The 16,548-nt window shown below is 46.9% G+C and overlaps 1 protein-coding gene across 6 annotated transcripts in view; it reads right to left on the reverse strand.

Moving 5' to 3' along the window:
- Window positions 1-16,548, reverse strand: part of LOC106603505 (nuclear receptor corepressor 1) — a 106,593-nt gene that overhangs the window by 12,120 nt on the left and 77,925 nt on the right. For 2 of the 6 annotated variants that reach the window (XM_014197279.2, XM_014197284.2), the window contains 18 exons: window positions 14,582-15,044; window positions 14,038-14,284; window positions 13,251-13,449; window positions 12,471-12,632; window positions 11,386-11,552; window positions 10,132-10,249; window positions 9,721-9,807; window positions 8,852-8,910; window positions 8,427-8,592; window positions 8,231-8,365; window positions 8,052-8,135; window positions 7,407-7,663; window positions 6,940-7,270; window positions 6,432-6,656; window positions 5,147-5,353; window positions 4,504-4,653; window positions 1,497-1,700; window positions 1,119-1,257 (listed from right to left, as the gene is read on the reverse strand). In XM_014197279.2, coding sequence (XP_014052754.2) covers window positions 1,119-1,257; window positions 1,497-1,700; window positions 4,504-4,653; window positions 5,147-5,353; window positions 6,432-6,656; window positions 6,940-7,270; window positions 7,407-7,663; window positions 8,052-8,135; window positions 8,231-8,365; window positions 8,427-8,592; window positions 8,852-8,910; window positions 9,721-9,807; window positions 10,132-10,249; window positions 11,386-11,552; window positions 12,471-12,632; window positions 13,251-13,449; window positions 14,038-14,284; window positions 14,582-15,044 — 3,400 coding nt within the window. The remainder of the gene's footprint in view (window positions 1-1,118; window positions 1,258-1,496; window positions 1,701-4,503; window positions 4,654-5,146; window positions 5,354-6,431; window positions 6,657-6,939; window positions 7,271-7,406; window positions 7,664-8,051; window positions 8,136-8,230; window positions 8,366-8,426; window positions 8,593-8,851; window positions 8,911-9,720; window positions 9,808-10,131; window positions 10,250-11,385; window positions 11,553-12,470; window positions 12,633-13,250; window positions 13,450-14,037; window positions 14,285-14,581; window positions 15,045-16,548) is intronic. The other 4 variants (XM_014197285.2, XM_014197282.2, XM_014197280.2 and 1 more) reach the window with 4 other exon arrangements.

Consider the following 16,548-nt stretch of genomic DNA (forward strand, 5'->3'; position numbering starts at 1 on the left):
ACTAGTCCAACGCTCTAACCACTAACCCTTGCGACGTGGGGTCGTGCATTATCATGCTGAAACATGAGGCGATGGCGGCGGATGAATGGCTGGACAATGGGCCTCAGGATCTCATCACGGTTTCTCTGTGCATTCAAATTGTCATTGATAAAATACAACTGTGTTCGTTGTCTGTAGCTTATGCCTGCCCATACCATAACCCCACCATGGGGTAAACCACTCCCACATGAAGCTATACACATTGTTTGCGGTTGTGAGGCTGGTTGGAGGTACTGCCAAATTAACATTCAATTCTCTGGCAACAGCTCTGGTGGGCATTCTTGCTGTCAGCATATCAACTGCACGCTCCCTCAAAACATCTGTGGCATTGTGTTGGATGACAAAACCACACATTAGCCTTGTATTGTCCCCAGTACAAGGTGCACCTGTGTAATGATCATGCCGTTTAATCAGCTTCTTGATATGCCAGAGGAGGATGGATTATCTTGGCAAAGGCGAAACGCTCACAAATGTTTATTTCAGCTCATGAAACATGGGCCCAACACTTTACATAATGCATTTATATTTTTGTCCAGCACACACACACACACGGTCAAAAGTTTTAGAACACCTACTCATTCAAGGGTTTTTCTTTATTTTTTACTATTTTCTACATTGTAGTTGGTTGGTTGAGAGAATGCCAAGAGTGTGCAAAACTGTCATCAAGTCAAAGGTTACATTTTTGGTTACTACATGATTCCAAATTTGTTATTTCAAAGTTTTGATGTCTTCACTATTATTCTACAATGTAGAAAATAGTAAAAATAAAGAAAAACCCTTGAATGAGTAGGTGTGTCCAAACTTTTGACTGGTACTGTAAATATATAGAACAAGGGAGAGGGTAAAGAGTAGAAGGGCTGTTATGTTTTGTGAGCATGTACAGGGTTTTCATTGCAAACGGCATAACATTAAAACATTTAGTGCAGGCAGGTATGCTCCTGACGTGTTGCGGTTTGCAACTGAAAGTATGCCCATAAGAATGGATTAACAGTACACACACACACCCACTAAGAATCAGAGTGTACATGAGGTGAGGTCAGGGCTTACCAGGCCAGAGCGGAGCAAGCTTAGAGACTCACATGAGGGGGGTGATGACGCCCTTGCTGTTGGCTCCCTGGAAGATGCTGGGCCGCTGCTGCTGGGCTTCCTGTGACCTCATAGATGGGGAGGGGCTACGCAGGTATCCACGGCTACCTGGTCTGTCTGGCTGCCCTGGACCTAGGGGACAAATAGAAGCGGATTTCAATAACAGAGAAGAACAATTCAAAGTTGGAAGCATATAATGGCTTTTCCAACACTGTGCAAAATACAGGCTACATAAATCCTTAACTCTGTGAGAGCATCTGTCTAGCCAGGTCCAATCGAAATAAACTACTATTATATAGCTCACATTCACATGCATTTCTGTATTATTGATGACATAGTACAGCACTATACAATATAATGACGAGTCTCACCTCCACGCATGTAGTCATTGGCAACCGCTGCAGCCACTGCTCGCTCACGCTCTCGTTGTCTTTGCTCCTGTTCCCGCTCCCTGTGCTCCCTTTCTCGCTCTTTTTCTCGGTGCTCCCGATCACGCTCCCTTTCTCGCTCACGCTCCCTCTCTCGTTCTCGCTCCTGGTTGACCGCTGCAGTAGCTGCGAGGTGGGCTTGGTGGCCTGTAGACACAAAGAAACAGACAACACACACAGCAGGGTTACACACCATTAGGGCTGCAAAGGGTCGGAAACTTTCCGGGAAATTTCCATGGGAAGTTAAGCCCGGGAATTTGGGGAATTTTGCTTAAATTCATCAAAGTTAGCTTATAACAGTGAACCTTTTCTGTGGGATACACATAAGGCAATTCTAGGTTTTGTGGCATATGTTTCTTAAACTATCCCCAATTCAATAGAATTGCAACCCTCTGCATGCACAGTGCATTCTTCCATCACATGTACAGCTAATTCACAAGATCTTGCACACTAATGAGATGCTATTGAGCCCACACTACTACAGTCTGAACCAAGGACTATACGCTTTCTGGTAAATTTAGATTACGATACTGGGTGGGGTGAATATATTTTATATGACATACATGATTTTTTGTTAACTAGTAAATAGTAGCCTACAGCAAAACGTGTTTAAATCATTGATAACAACTTCTGCTAGTTCGTTTTTGCTACTATGTGGGTTTTAGCTTGCTTGAGCCTGCTAATTGAGTGTTAATTCCGCTGTTGCCATACACGTTTCATTTTAAAACATTTATCTTACAAAGGAGTTGTTTAATCTAACTGCTTAACTATTTATCTGTACATGGAATTGTATTTTCTAGTGGGTTTTTTTACAAAATAAATTCTTATCTTTACAGGAAAATGCCACAGGCACTATCTGATGTGTAGAGACATTTCACTGCAGCTAATGTAGAAGAAAAAGCTGTGTACATCTGCAAATACTGTGCCAAATCATATGTGAAGAAGGCAACAAAGATGCAGAATCTGGCCAAGTGCATAAAGTTCCCTCAGCGTTCACAACAAGCAACCTCTGACAAAAGTCCCTCTACTTCTATTCGAGGTGAAAATGATGAATCAGACACCTTATTAATAGCAACAGCTCATGGTCCTCCTGGAATCAGGAGTTTATTTTGACTCAGTGGAGGAACGTAGTCAGAGAAAGGCTGATGAATGTCTTGCTCGAGCTGTGTATGCAACTGGTTCACTTCTGATGCTCACAGGCAATGTGTATTGGAAGAGATTTCTGAATGTTCTTCGCCCAGCATACATCCCTCCAACCAGACATGCTTTATCTACCCATTTGCTGGATGCAGAGTTCAACAGAGATCAAGGTCAAGCAAATCATAGAGAAAGCAGACTGCATTACAATCATCTCTGATGGGTGGTCAAATGTTCGTGGGCAAAGAATAATTAACTACATCATCTCCACCCCTCAACCAGTATTCTACAAGAGCACAGACACAAGGGACAACAGACACACCGGTCTCTACATTGCAGATGAGCTGAAGGCAGTAATCAATGACCTTGGACCACAGAAGGTATTTGCACTGGTGACAGACAACGCTGTGAACATGAAGGCTGCTTGGTCTAAAGCGGAGGAGTCCTAACCTCACACCCATTGGCTGTGCTGCTTATGCATTGAATCTGCTCCTCAAGGACGTCATGGCACTGAAAACAATGGACACACTCTACAAGAGAGCCAAGGAAATGGTTAGGTATGTGAAGGGTCATCAAGTTATAGCAGCAATCTACCTCACCAAGCAAAGTGAGAAGAATAAGAGCACCACATTGACGTTGCCCAGCAACACCCGTTGGGGTGGTGGTGTCATGTTTGACAGTCTCCTGGAGGGGAAGGAGTCTCTCCAAGAAATGGCCATATCACAGTCTGCCGATATGGACAGCCCCATCAAGAGGATCCTCCTGGATTATGTATTTTGGGAGAGAGTGATAAGCAGCCTGAAACCTATAGCAGTAGCCATTGCACAGATTGAGGTAGACAATGCCATTCTGTCTGATGTTCAGACTCTACTTGCGGATGTAAGAGAAGAAATCCGTACTGCCCTGCCCACTTCACTGTTGCGCCAAGCAGAGGAAACTGCAGTTCTGAAAGACATCAAAAAGAGTGAAGACTTCTGCCTGAAGCCCATACACGCCACAGCGTACATGTTGAACCCCAAGTATGCTGGCAAGAGCATCCTGTCTGGTGCAGAGATCAACAAGGCCTATGGTGTCATCACTATCGTGTCTCGCCACCTTGGCCTGGATAAGGGCAAGGCTCTTGGCAGTCTGGCGAAGTGCACTTGCAAGCAAGGGCTTTGGGATGGATGCAATATGGCAGTCGTGCCAACATCTCTCATCAGCCACCTGGTGGAAAGGACTTTGTGGATCTGAAGCTCTTTCCCCTGTTGCCTCAATCATCCTCCAAATCGCACCAACATCAGCCGCCTCAGAGCGCAACTGGTCCTTGTTTGGGAACACACACACCAAATCCCGCAACAGGCTGACCAGGGTTGAAAAATTGGTGGCCATCCGGGCAAATGTTAGGCTTTTTGAGCCCGACAGCGAGCCATCCTCAACAAGGTTGGAAAGTGACAGTGAAGATGATGCCTCAGAGTCTGATGTTCAAGAGGTGGACATTGAGGAGGTCCAGGGAGAAGACATGGAAGACAACCAAAGCTTAAGTTTAGACTATCACCGTGATGTTGACCAGACAATCTTTCAACAGCGGTTGCATGGTACCATCTCAAATTGAACTTTTAACAAAGCGAATGTTTGATTTTGAGAAGAGAAGTTACTGAACTATGTGTTTATTTAGATCTGGTACATAGAGGTGCGTATAGGTATGTTCAGATTCTCAGAACTCAGGGGAGTGTAGCAGGGCAGAGTGCTTAAGGGGCTGTGAGGTTAGGAGGAGGGCACAAAGGAACAAGAAGGGTGTCAGGTTGGGGTTGGGGCAGGATGGGGTCCTCACCTGGAGATATGGAGGCTTGGTTGAAAGGCCTAGGAGGGAAAGGGGGTTGAGCTCCGGGGATGTAGGTGATGCGGTCCAAAGTGGGAGTACCTGTTCCCCCAGGGTGAGGCAACAGGATAGTTGGAGGCATCTGGGCTAGATCAATAATCCCTTTTACAGACAGAAGCAAAGGGCCAACAGTGAGCAACATGAACCAAATCCATAGGATCAATTTGAAGAGCTATGAATGAACACTGTGTACAGTAGCCTTGGTTTTACCAGTCACCTTACTCTGAACAGTGCTCAAAAATAATAATTTTATTTGTTTAAGGGCTGCTTTTTAAAAGTTGTGTGGAGTGGTGGTCACCTTGTAAGAGGCAACCACTGGGCAAATGAAAACGGGAAGTTTGTCAATACCCAATTCATAAAATTAAGTATTAGCTGTAGTCAGCTGCAGCCCCAAAATATACATAAACAAATCAGCTATAGTAAATTAAAATAAAATTCTAAATCAATATGATGAGGCAATTTGTGAGGGTCATTTGCTTCTGAGCGTCTGGAAAAAGGTAGCCACTAATTCACAAGCACACAGTCTGAGTACTATCCCCCCACCTCCCTCCGTGAGAGGGGGACACACGGACAGCCAGCCGCCAGAGTCCAGTACCTCGCGCTCCGGGAGGGTAAGACAGAGCTATGGGTTGCTGTTCCCGTGGCGACAGGCCCCTGGCGACATCGGGCCGTGGGATAACCTGCATCTGCTGGGAGGTGATATAATCATTGAGGATGGTCTGCCTCGTGTTCTCCATGGTGTACAGCTGGTAGGTGTTGTGGTAGCCTGTTGGGGACGGCTGCCTCGGGAACATGTACGCAGCTGCAAGGGGGAAGAGGAGGATAGATGAGGAGCAAACAGAGACCAATAATATGAACAACAGGCGCACTCCTTACTAGTGATGCACCGATATAACATCTAAAATAATCCTATTTTATAAGACAGTTCTTATTTGATTAATTGTGGTCGGACCCATCTATGTGAAGCAAGCCACAATAAGGATTAGCCACAATAGTGGACTTTGCGGTTAGCCTTCAAAATAAAAGTACGGCATAATTCTACTATTTGTATTCATTTGCATCAGTCAATGACGTACTTTTATTTTGAAGGCAAACCGCAAATCCCACTATTAAGCCTAATCCTTATTGTGGCTAGCTTTATAACACATAACCCAGTCCGTTCAAGCCTCACTAGCCAGATGAAGCTAGCTGGCTGCTTATAACGTTAGCTTTGGGCAACAGGGATAAGTAGCTGGCTAGCTATTTATTTTCATGAACTTGAGTTCAATTTCAATAGGCGAACAGCAAGTGGCATCCTAGCTAATACTTACAAGGATTCCTAAATCATTGCTAAAAATAATGAAAATGACTGCAGTTTCTACTGGTCATTGTTTTCAGGCTGGTTGTATTGGTGCTAGCTACCAAGCTAAAGCTAGCTAACCCAGAAGTTGCGGTCGAACAAATTATGCTTTATTACCAAAGTGGTTGTGTAAATACATCGTTCGTGGCCGGTGTTTGCAAACTTTTTTGCACAGGTCAGGAATGCTGTGTTACATGTGTAGCGCAAAATTTTACGTGGCGTCATTATATCATGTATCAACGTTGTATAGGTATGCACTTGACATCGGTTTTTAACATCGGCCCGATACCGATGTTGGCATTTTTAGCTAATATCGTCCGATTCCGATATTTTCACCGATATATCGTGCATCCCTACTGACGTCAACTGACTCAACCTGAGACTGGACAGGACATTCAGTGCCTATGAATGAGAGACGCCAAAGATACCCGTCATCAGTTTACCCAGAATCATTCTATCATTCCAGGATTCAGGTCTATTACTGTGTCGTTTAATGGAGGTTGGCTTAGGTTCATTGGAGTGGCTGTGTAGCGTGTCCTACCTGGGTCCAGGACGGCCCTGTGGAAGAGGGCAGGGTCTAGGTGTGGAGGCAGGTGGAACCTGGGCTCTCCGGGGGCCATGGGGCGGTGGTGGGGGTCGAAGGGGCTGTGGGAGGCCATAGGGTGGTTGGGGTCACCCCCTGACACAGGAGACTTGGCTGGAACACTGTCCCTCTGAGTGGGGGTCATGGTACTCTTCCGGTCATGGGATGCAGGCTTCCCAGAGCCTTGATAGGGGAGAAATGATCACAATTACAAATGGGTTTCATCAATACAAAATCACAAAGTCGATTTATATATAGAACTGTAAACATAACTAGCTAATACAAAAATGTGTTCAACACTTTCAATGTCGGCAAATTGTAATGATGTAAAGACCCATAGCAACACATCATTGCTTGTGAACTGATTGCTGTACAGTGAAACTACATGGTGCAGTCAGATACAGCTGACAGGATACATCTGCATTGAAAGCGAAGACTAAGAGAGGGATGGTCAGACAAGACGTACCCTCCTGTCCTCGGCCCAGCATTGGCGAGCCTCTGGACATGGAGCTAGTGCTGTAGTTGACCGGGGTCCTGCGGGCGTCGGCATCTTGGTACATGCCCGGGCTGAGCTGGGACTTTCCTTGCTCCTGGTGGGTGGAACGCAGGACGGAGGTTGCCGAGTTGACCACAGAGGTGTGGCGTGCTCGCTGCTCCGCTGCTGCCTTGCTCTCCTCATACTTGGCCCGCTCCATGGCCTCCAGCGGGGGCATGGTGTGACCATGGGGCAGCCTACTGGGACTGGTGATCAGGGACTTGACGTTGTGCTTGATGGCCGACTGGCTCAGAGGATGGCCCTGGTAGAGAGAGGAGAGGAGGGATTAGAGTCTGCTGGTGACAACGGACAGACCGACACGATGCACTCAGTCAAATCAGGCTAATAAAACACACTGTCACACACGAATGTGCTCACTCTCTCTCACAAACACACACCTGGGATATGGAGCCCTCCATGGAGGCTCGGATGTTGGCAGCCATGTCGGGGGTCTTGCGGGGGTCCTGTCCAGGCTGCTCCTGGCGGGGGATCTCGTGGATGGAGCGGCCCATCTCCTTAATGGTGTTCACCCCCTCGTAGGGCTTACCCTTACCTATCCCCCCCTCAAAGGAGCGGATGGGTGGACTCTCCCTCTTTATCTGCTTGCCGTACTTCATGCTCTCCTCATAGGCCTCTGCAGAGGTTCTGGGTGTACCTGGAGTGGGAAGAGAAAAACACAAAGCTGGAATCTGTACATGGTGAAAATGACAAGATATTACAACAACAAAGAAGTTACTTCAAACAACAAACACATTTTCTTTCCCTTGGACATCATTGCACAGCATTGTTCCTCTGTTTCATCAACAAAACAAAAACAAATGCGTTGGGGGGGTTAACAGTGGTGTCATTGCAGATTTCAGCTTTAATGTGGGTTACATTTACATAGTAAAAATCATATCTGATTAATTTAATTGATTTAGCTGTTTTCAATTGACTGATTTAGATAGTTGACTTCATTATAATTATCTGATCTGCCAGGTTCTCGCTCACGCCCCAGTACATCTGAGTTTTGGAGCTGTAATGACACCTGATAACTTAATTACCTTGCATGATGGATCCAGTCATCATGGGCCTCTCCTTAGAGTCCCCGTGGGGACTGTCTCTGGGCAGGGCTCGGCTGATCAACCCTGACAAACACACACACAGTCAGTTACTCTCACACAGTGGCCTGAATATATGCACAGAGACGAGGGTAGAAGGAAACAAAACACACACGCCTTACCTTCGAAGGGGGCTCCTTCTCTCCCGGGGTGGCCTCTGGCGACCTCCATCATATCGTAGGAGCGTTTGAGCTCATGGCCTGTCCTGGGGCTACGCGTGGCCTCTCTTGGGTTCTTAATGGCTACGGAGACAGGAGCTGATTTACAGATTTACAAAAGGATCAAGTCAGAGTGACCACTAACAGAACTTAGCCTTACCGTCGTAGGAGAGGATGTGTCCACTCTTGCCTTCGTAGATGACGTGTCCCTTGGCCAGCTGTTCCCGAGCATTCTCTGGGTTGCTCAGGTCCTCCGTGGGCAACTTGGTGATGGTGCCCTTCAGCAGATCAGCCGCAATGCTGGACCCGGACAGGGCTGGCGTGCCCTGGTCACATGGAAGAGAGAAAGGGATAGGGAGAGAGAGAAATAGGTCCAGAGAGAGGGAGAAGATCAGCAACCGGAAACTATTTAATAAATGTTTCATTTTTCATTTCAAAGAAATTTGCTCCAAGAATATTAGACTACTTCATGGAATATACACAGATGTACATAATCATAAACTAAATTGTTCTATAAGACATCCATAGACAGGGTGGTGATTGGACACACATACTGGTTTAGCAATGTTAATGTCATTCTAATACCTGTGTGATTGATCCCCTGGCTGGGTTTCCCCTGTTGATACCCCCATCCATTGGGCCTCCTAGAAGGAAGACAACAGAGAGAGAGGTTGGTATGCATGGATACATGAGGGCTGTACAGTTGGCATTTTATTCCTGCTCAGAATCACTCAAGCTCAATTCCAATTTTCCCCTCGTTCTCCCTGAACTGTGCACTTGTTGACTCCAAGGATGTAAAATATAATTGGTGTAACAAATATGCTACACTCTGGCTACACTAATGTAATGCTTCTAAATCTTTGAAGGGGAGTGAACAAATGCACACTTCAGGGTGAAGAGTAGAGCAATGGCCTGAAGTTCACACCACACCCCCATGTCACCTCAGAGGTCAGTTGTAGAAGAAGGTGTGATGAGGACTGCTGGTGAGAGGAGGTACTTGTTGAACTTGGGCTTGTGAAGGCCCACTCCCTCTCTCTCTCCCTCCCCAGCATGCCACATTCTGTCAGGTCTGTGCAAACAGGGCTGGAGGGAGGTAGGGTGGAGGTCGGTGCCAGACTCCTCCATTTCATTATCTCTTTTCTCCCTCAGCCTGTGATAATGCTCTTTTTCTCTTAAATTTCTCACAGACCTGGGTTCAAATAGTATTTGAAATATTTAGCCCCAGAAATGCAAATCCCACCCATCTGCCACTACAAGCAGGCAAACACTGAGTATTTGAAATATATAATATAGTATTTGAACACAGGTGTGGTTTCTGAGTATTCACTGTTGGAATCTGCATCGTTTGGTGAGTGACACACACACTTTACCACGGTGAAAGGGGAAACACACCGAAGGATAGACAGGTTGACAAACAGATTGAAAGGTTGTGAGATGGACAGACAGACACGCACCTCTGACTACCCCCTCATACTGCGTCCGAGAGAGGAGTCCCTCAGACTGGCCACGCGGAGAACTCTCCTCCTGCTTAATGTAGGACACTAGGGAGAGGGAGGGAGGGAGGTGGACAGAATGAACAGGGGACAATTAGGGAAGGGAAGTGGGATATTTGGGACTGTCACATCAGGTCTGAATGTGATTAAACTTGAACAAGATGCCTCTCTCATGCAAATCTAATAGCAGTGAGAGGACAGGACATGATGATAGACAGCAGGGCTATGTTCCAATATCCACACTAGCATACCACTTAGTAAGAAGACATGTATTGGGAGCCATGTATTGGGCATTTATTGTAAGTAGTATTATAGTTTAGTCATTGGGAATGTGGGTAGGGTGTGTGTGTTGTCCAGACTGGCTTGTCATACCAGGCTTGGTGGGGTCCTGCTGCCTGGGCAGGCCCAGGGATATGGAGCCCACAGAACTCTTTGCCCCCTCTGGGCCACCGTAGACAGCATGAGATGGCAGGTACGTACCAGGAGTCCCCTGAAATGGCCGGAACAGACAGGTCAGAATCAGGTCAGGATCGCAGAATTCCAGTTGGTTAAACACGATTTCTGAAAAACCTTGAAACTTGTCTGGAAATATACAGCAGGGAAATACAAGGAAGGTGCAGTGTACACAAATAACGGTGGATCCAAGTGACATGTACCGAAGTTTCCCCTTTGGCATATTAGCTAGTAACTTTTACTAAATACAGACTACCGTGTGCTACAAGGGCAAATACCCTTATCGGTTTCTTAGTAAATCATTATCACACAACAAATACTGCTATATTATGACTGAATAAGTAAGAGAGAATGGTGCCGAAAAACTATATGATCACTTCTTCCACCAAATAGAACATACCAAAAGCTCCAGCTACCGTGCCGTTTCTAGGCACAAGCACAGGGGTTGCCAAACTTTTTTGGCCTGTGACCCCACCATGTAAAAAAAGTGATGGCATCAATAGCAAATGCCTACTTTTTTAAAAATTGGGGCTATGACATTCTATTCCAAATCAGTCTGACAGTAGATTTGGCAGTATTTCAATCTGAAATAAGTACGGTTTCAAGTGACTGAAACACATGTGGAAAGGCATTGGGGAGTTCAGAAGATCATCAGGCAATAATTTTGTATGATCTTCTTTCCCAGTCTGATTTAGTGCCTGCTCATGTCCACTCTATTCTAATGAGGCTTGTGGTCATTGTAGAGGGAAACAGAAGACCCATATGTGTTACTGAGAGTCTTATCGTTCAGTGATGGGGTCATAACATTTTGTAGCATAATCCGTTCAAATGATAGAGCCACATCTGTAGGAAGAAAACAGAAACCACTGTTTATTACAACCGCATCTAGTGGCAGCCAGAGGTTACTGACGTAACACTAGTTCTAAGAACCAAGCGCAATTAAAATGTATTTGAGTTTCTCGTATAACCCCATTTTCAAATCAGGCGACCCCACATTACGTCGCAACCCCTAGTTTGGGAAATGCTGCACAAGGGACATAAGCGCCGCTTAGGGCCCCACAACTGCAAGGGCACTCAAAATGCTAGAAACGGCCCTGTCCAGCTACACCTGTGTGGGTCTTTACCAGGGGGCTGGCTGGATCTGAGCCCTCACCTGATGGATTGGGGTCTTACCTGGGAGATGGAGCCACCCTGGATAAAGGAAGGCTTGTCTGTGGGTTTGGAGGTTGGAATGAGCGGAGGAGGAGATGGAATGTTGGCGGGTCGGCTGTGTCTGGAGAAAGTCACACGGACTCCATCAGGCAGGCTCTGGACCACCTGGTTGGGAGCTGGCTGGAGCACTGGGAGAGGAGAGAAAACAGTAAAAGTTAGAAAGTGACACACTCGATAATATGGTCACTTTGCATGAGACTTGTCTAGGATAGGGTGAGTAAAGAAAGAGAAAACACAAAAAAACGTGTGGCAAGAATAGAGAATCCAGAGGCACTGAAAAGTATCTGCACAATTGCACCAAAAACACTTCAGGAAAAAAATTCTCAATTGATGTCCAGTATGGATAATTTTTTCTTTGGGTGCCATTCCTTATATTTGCTACTAAATTCAGCCCAAATTGTTTGTCATTCTCAGCCAGTGAATCATTCATTAGTCTTACTAACAGGCTCTACCAGCAGCCCATCGATGAGTGCATGATGATCAAACATTGATTTGCCCTAATGCTGCTCCCACAGATGTTTAAGCCTGCCCCCACAGATTTCCCAGAGTGCAGTGTTCTACCCTGTTAGTGAGTCAAAGTGACCGGGAGTGACCTGCCTTGAGGAAGCAACGCCCGTTACTTTCCTCCCCACCGCACACCCGTCCTCCATGCCCCTGCACTCTACTAAATCGAAAATGTTTTATTTGTCTGGGAGAGTTCCTACAGAAGGCACAGATGTCAGCACCCTGGCAGCTCACACGGGAGATATGAAAACAAGCTATTCCATAATGAAATACTGATAAAGCCTTACTGCAGCCAGGCTGTGTGTGTAATGTTAATTCATGATAGGGACAGATAGATGCTCAAGGCCAGCTACACTACAGCTGAATCTACTCAGAGACAAAGGGGAAAGAGTAGGGGGGTGGAGTGCGAAACAAATAAGGCCAACGGTACGAGCTTTAGCCAATGGAACAAGAGTTGGCTACAGCACAAACAGTATGGTACCAGGCTAGGTGAATGGTAGAGAGGAGGTCAGATGGGGGAGGACAGAGCAGAGGGCGGTTACCTGGAGGCACGCTGTAGCGGGAGGCGTTGGGGTCGTTGGGCTGAGGAGAGGCCTTGCTCATGTCCCTGGGAGAGAGCCTGTAGGGAGAGCCTGGCCGACCAGACTGGGCCTCCTGCTCCAGAGCCATCTTCATATCATAAGGCATGTAGGGGAAGGGCTTACCTGGAGAACACAACACAGAACCGAGACACATGAATGAAAACACTGCCACAACAAATTACACACACACACACACACACAAATAGACAAAGAATCAGAAGATGAAACACAATTTAAGGAAATTCAGTTCTCTGAGGACACATGCTGTTGATTTTGATTATTCATTCCAAAACAACTAAAAATGATTGAGAAGCATCTTGACATGGATTCGCAGTTCACCAGTTCTAACATGGACTCGCAGTTCTGTCTGCCTGGGAGGCACTGACTGTCTCCTGCTCTGACACACTCAAGTCATGCGCCTTCAAAAGTCGACCGCAGAATCCCTCTCTTCCCCCAGAGGCATTTCAGGAAAAACAAGCCTTCCCCATCAGAGGCTTCATGTTCGCATCAGAGGTGAAATGGGGTCAGCTAACATCTTGTTCTGGCTCAGAAAGACATTTTAGAGTGGCAGTCTGAACCTGCTCTCTCCTCTCATATTTCCTTTTAAGACGGTGAACTACAGCGAACGTGACAGAAAAAATGCATTGGCTACAAACAGGCTGCTGTTGGTTGAGAGGCTCAGGTAGGTAGGGGCTCAGAGGGAGGATATCGGTGTGTAAATAGGTGTGTACTCTCTCTTACCCTCCCTGTCCACTATGGTGGGGCTGTGGGTGGTGAAGCAGTTGGAGGGTTGTCTGCTGCGCTCGGGGTCAGCCTGGTCCTGCCTCTGTTTCTCCTCGGCGTGGGCTGACTCGTGCACAGCCGTGATCTGGTGCTGGAACATGGCGAAACCGCTGAGAGGGGCTCCTATGGAAATTCCGCCAGGACCAAAAGGAACCACCTACAGGAAGGGGGCGAGGAGAGATGCCCATGTGAGGAAGACTGGGGGGGACACAAGCTCAGTACAAGTGAAGCGAGCGGCTGATGCATTGCCCACTAACCCTGAAGTTCCTCGATCTACATTTGTAAGAGTACAGGAAAAGTAGATGTTGATTGGACTTCAGTGTTAGAATTAAACGCATAGTACTAAGGCATGACTTTAAACCATCCCAGAGAAAAGATAATGGACATTGGATGACTGAAATGTAAAACATTAGCTAAACAGTTGTCAGATTTGATAGTGTTCGTGTTTTGCACACAAATCTCAGCCATAGTGCTTAAACAATCCAGTTTGTCTCATCTCATTCCATAAGAAAGACAGAAGCACCATAGAAGAGGCCATTGGAGGAAAAGAAATTGACATCAGAAAACCATTTGACAGTGTCAGTACATTAGCATGACTGATTACACAAAAGATGGGCACAATTTGATTGATTTAAATCCATGCTGACACATTGCTCAACTGATTGAATGACAGAAGATTAATGATTGGTAACAAATTGATTGATTGACAGGTTGGTTGGAAAAATGCTGGGGATGATGGACTCACTTGACAGGGAGGTTGGTCTAAATAAGACATGCTTTCACCCTGCTGCCTGCCTCCGTGTGCCTGCCTCTCCGAATGGGCATATCTGATCATAGAAAAGTGTGGGTTGCTATAGTGACTGACCATGGGCGGGATAGCAGCGGCGCGCTGCTGGAGCTGCTGCATGTTGAGGTGGGCCTGCTTGGCCGTGGACATCAGCACTGAGCCGGGAGGGCTGAGCAACGAAGGCTTGTCCATACTAGAGAAAATCCTGAGGTCACAGGAGAGAGGGGGAGACAGGAGAGGAACGGTGAGACACACTGGTCAGAAAGAGTTGAGGTAACGGTCACAGGAGTTATAATAAAGGAGTCCTGTATGGAACGATTCAATTACCACTAATAATATCAACCATTTACCACCTTAATAATTAATCTAAGTACATTTTGCCCTCATCTGATCCCCTATACTGATAGTATCAACAGCTGAGAGATCATTAGCTTCACCCAAATAGCTTTGTTTTTTAAGTCCAAATCAAGTGGCCATCCCTGTGATCATCATCCTGACCCACCTCTGTCTCTCGGGCTCAGCGTCTACATCTTCGTCGGCGCTGCAGGTGGCGCTGGAGTCGTTGTCTGAGTGCTGCCCCTCCCTCTGCTTCTCTGGCTCCCCCTTCTCCTTGGCAGAGTCAGGCTCCACCTTCACCTGCACCTCCCCGGACCCCCCAGGCTTCATGTCCACATCCTGGGGCTCGCTCTTGGGGTGCCCATGGCCCTCATAGGCCACCCGGGCCCTCTCCCCATCCTCCTGAGAGCCAGGCTCTCTGGCCTCTCCCTCGGGGCTCTTCTCCAACTTGACCCTCAGCTCCCCATAGGAGGGCTCCTGGACCCTCCCATTGCTAGCCTGGCCCTTGTCGGACCACTGGTTCTCTGACCCTCCAGCTCCGTCTCCCCTCTGGGAATCCCCTCCGGCCTTGGAGGGGTCCGCCTGGGACGGGGACGGGGCGCTCTCTGTGTCTGAGCTGTTCTCTCCACCTTTATGGGCACACAGAACAGGAAAAGACATGGGTGAGACACACTTAAATCAATCTGCATGGCATACATAGGAAGTGACCCTGAGGAGAGGGACACATATACTGATCCAAGCAGATAGAAATGTTATGGATAAAAATATGCAGTATAGATAAAAAGACAGACCACATAAAATGCATAAAAATGCTGCAAACCAATGATGCACGCAATGTTGCCTGTGTCTGGCACTGTTGCCATGGAGAGAAGAAACCTGAACATTGAATAAAAAAAATATAATAAAAAAAAGCATGTGTCGATGCCAAGATAAATCCCTAACAGAGGTCAAACTGAATCAAATCGAACGCCAAAGATTCTGTCCAAATAATGTGACCAAAAACAAATAATCTAAATGACAGAAGCAGGGTTTTAGAACACTGAACACTACCCTCCCAGCAGCATTACTGCCTATGCTCAACCACGTGACACTCTGCAGTCAGCTACACCAACCAACCAAGACCTTGAGGACAGTTTGAGTTTCCTTGGGAGTCAATGAGAGCTTCAAAAACAACACATAATATAGTGACCTTCTGTAGTCCAGACACAACTTTACAAATATCTGATTGTAGTTGGTTGTCATCAGGAGGGGCAGCAGGAGGGATAGAGAGAGAGAGACAGACAGAGAGAACTAGCAGGCTGCAAGGCTAGGGGGAAGCCTCTACTACCTCCCTCCTCCCGGTCAGGTGAGAGGCTCAACCTTAAACCAATTTGCTTCACCTCAGCCACTTTGCTTTACCACAACCAAAAGCTGGAGGGAGATGGACTCCACTCCAAAAGAGAAAAAGAGAGAGAAGGGGAGAAGAAAGAGGGGGAGAGAAAGAGATGGCCAAGAGCGACAGTCGGTGAGTGATCGGTCTGTGACAAACCCAAGGAGACATTGAATTCATGAGGACATTTAGGGACAGGATGAAATGGAAAGGTCTCAGACTTAATCTGGACTCACACGCATTAACCTATCCCCATACGTGGCAGAGCATTGCAGGGCAAGGGATTTGAATATTCAAAACAGGCCCTTTCTGCCCTGTTACGACAGCATTTTAGAACTTTAAGAGTGGAGAGAGAGAGAGCAAGACCGAGAGAGATAGAAGACTGCAAGTGGAGAGGGAGAGAGAGGGGGGAGGGAGGAGACACAGAGGAGAAGGAGAAAGAGACCGGGTGATGGGGAAAAGAGCAGAGAGTTGGGGAGAGAGTGGGAGAGGGGTAGAGAAAGAAACCGGGGGAGGCCCGGCGGATCAAACGAGCGGAGTAGCACTCAGCGTTCCATGCAACACGCTTTCTTCAAAGCCAAGGAACAGTTACATAACCCAGACCCAGCAGTCAGAATTAGTTCACATCTTTTATCTCTCGCTTTTCCCCCCCTCCTTCTCCCTTTCCATTTGATCCCTTTTTTCTCTCTCATTAAAACTACAGACAGTATAGAGAAAATACCGGGGCTCCTTCGCCATAATTCAAATCAAATTCTCAGAAGACA

This window comes from Salmo salar, chromosome ssa04 (genome assembly GCF_905237065.1).
Source record: "Salmo salar chromosome ssa04, Ssal_v3.1, whole genome shotgun sequence".
Taxonomy (NCBI): domain Eukaryota; kingdom Metazoa; phylum Chordata; class Actinopteri; order Salmoniformes; family Salmonidae; genus Salmo; species Salmo salar.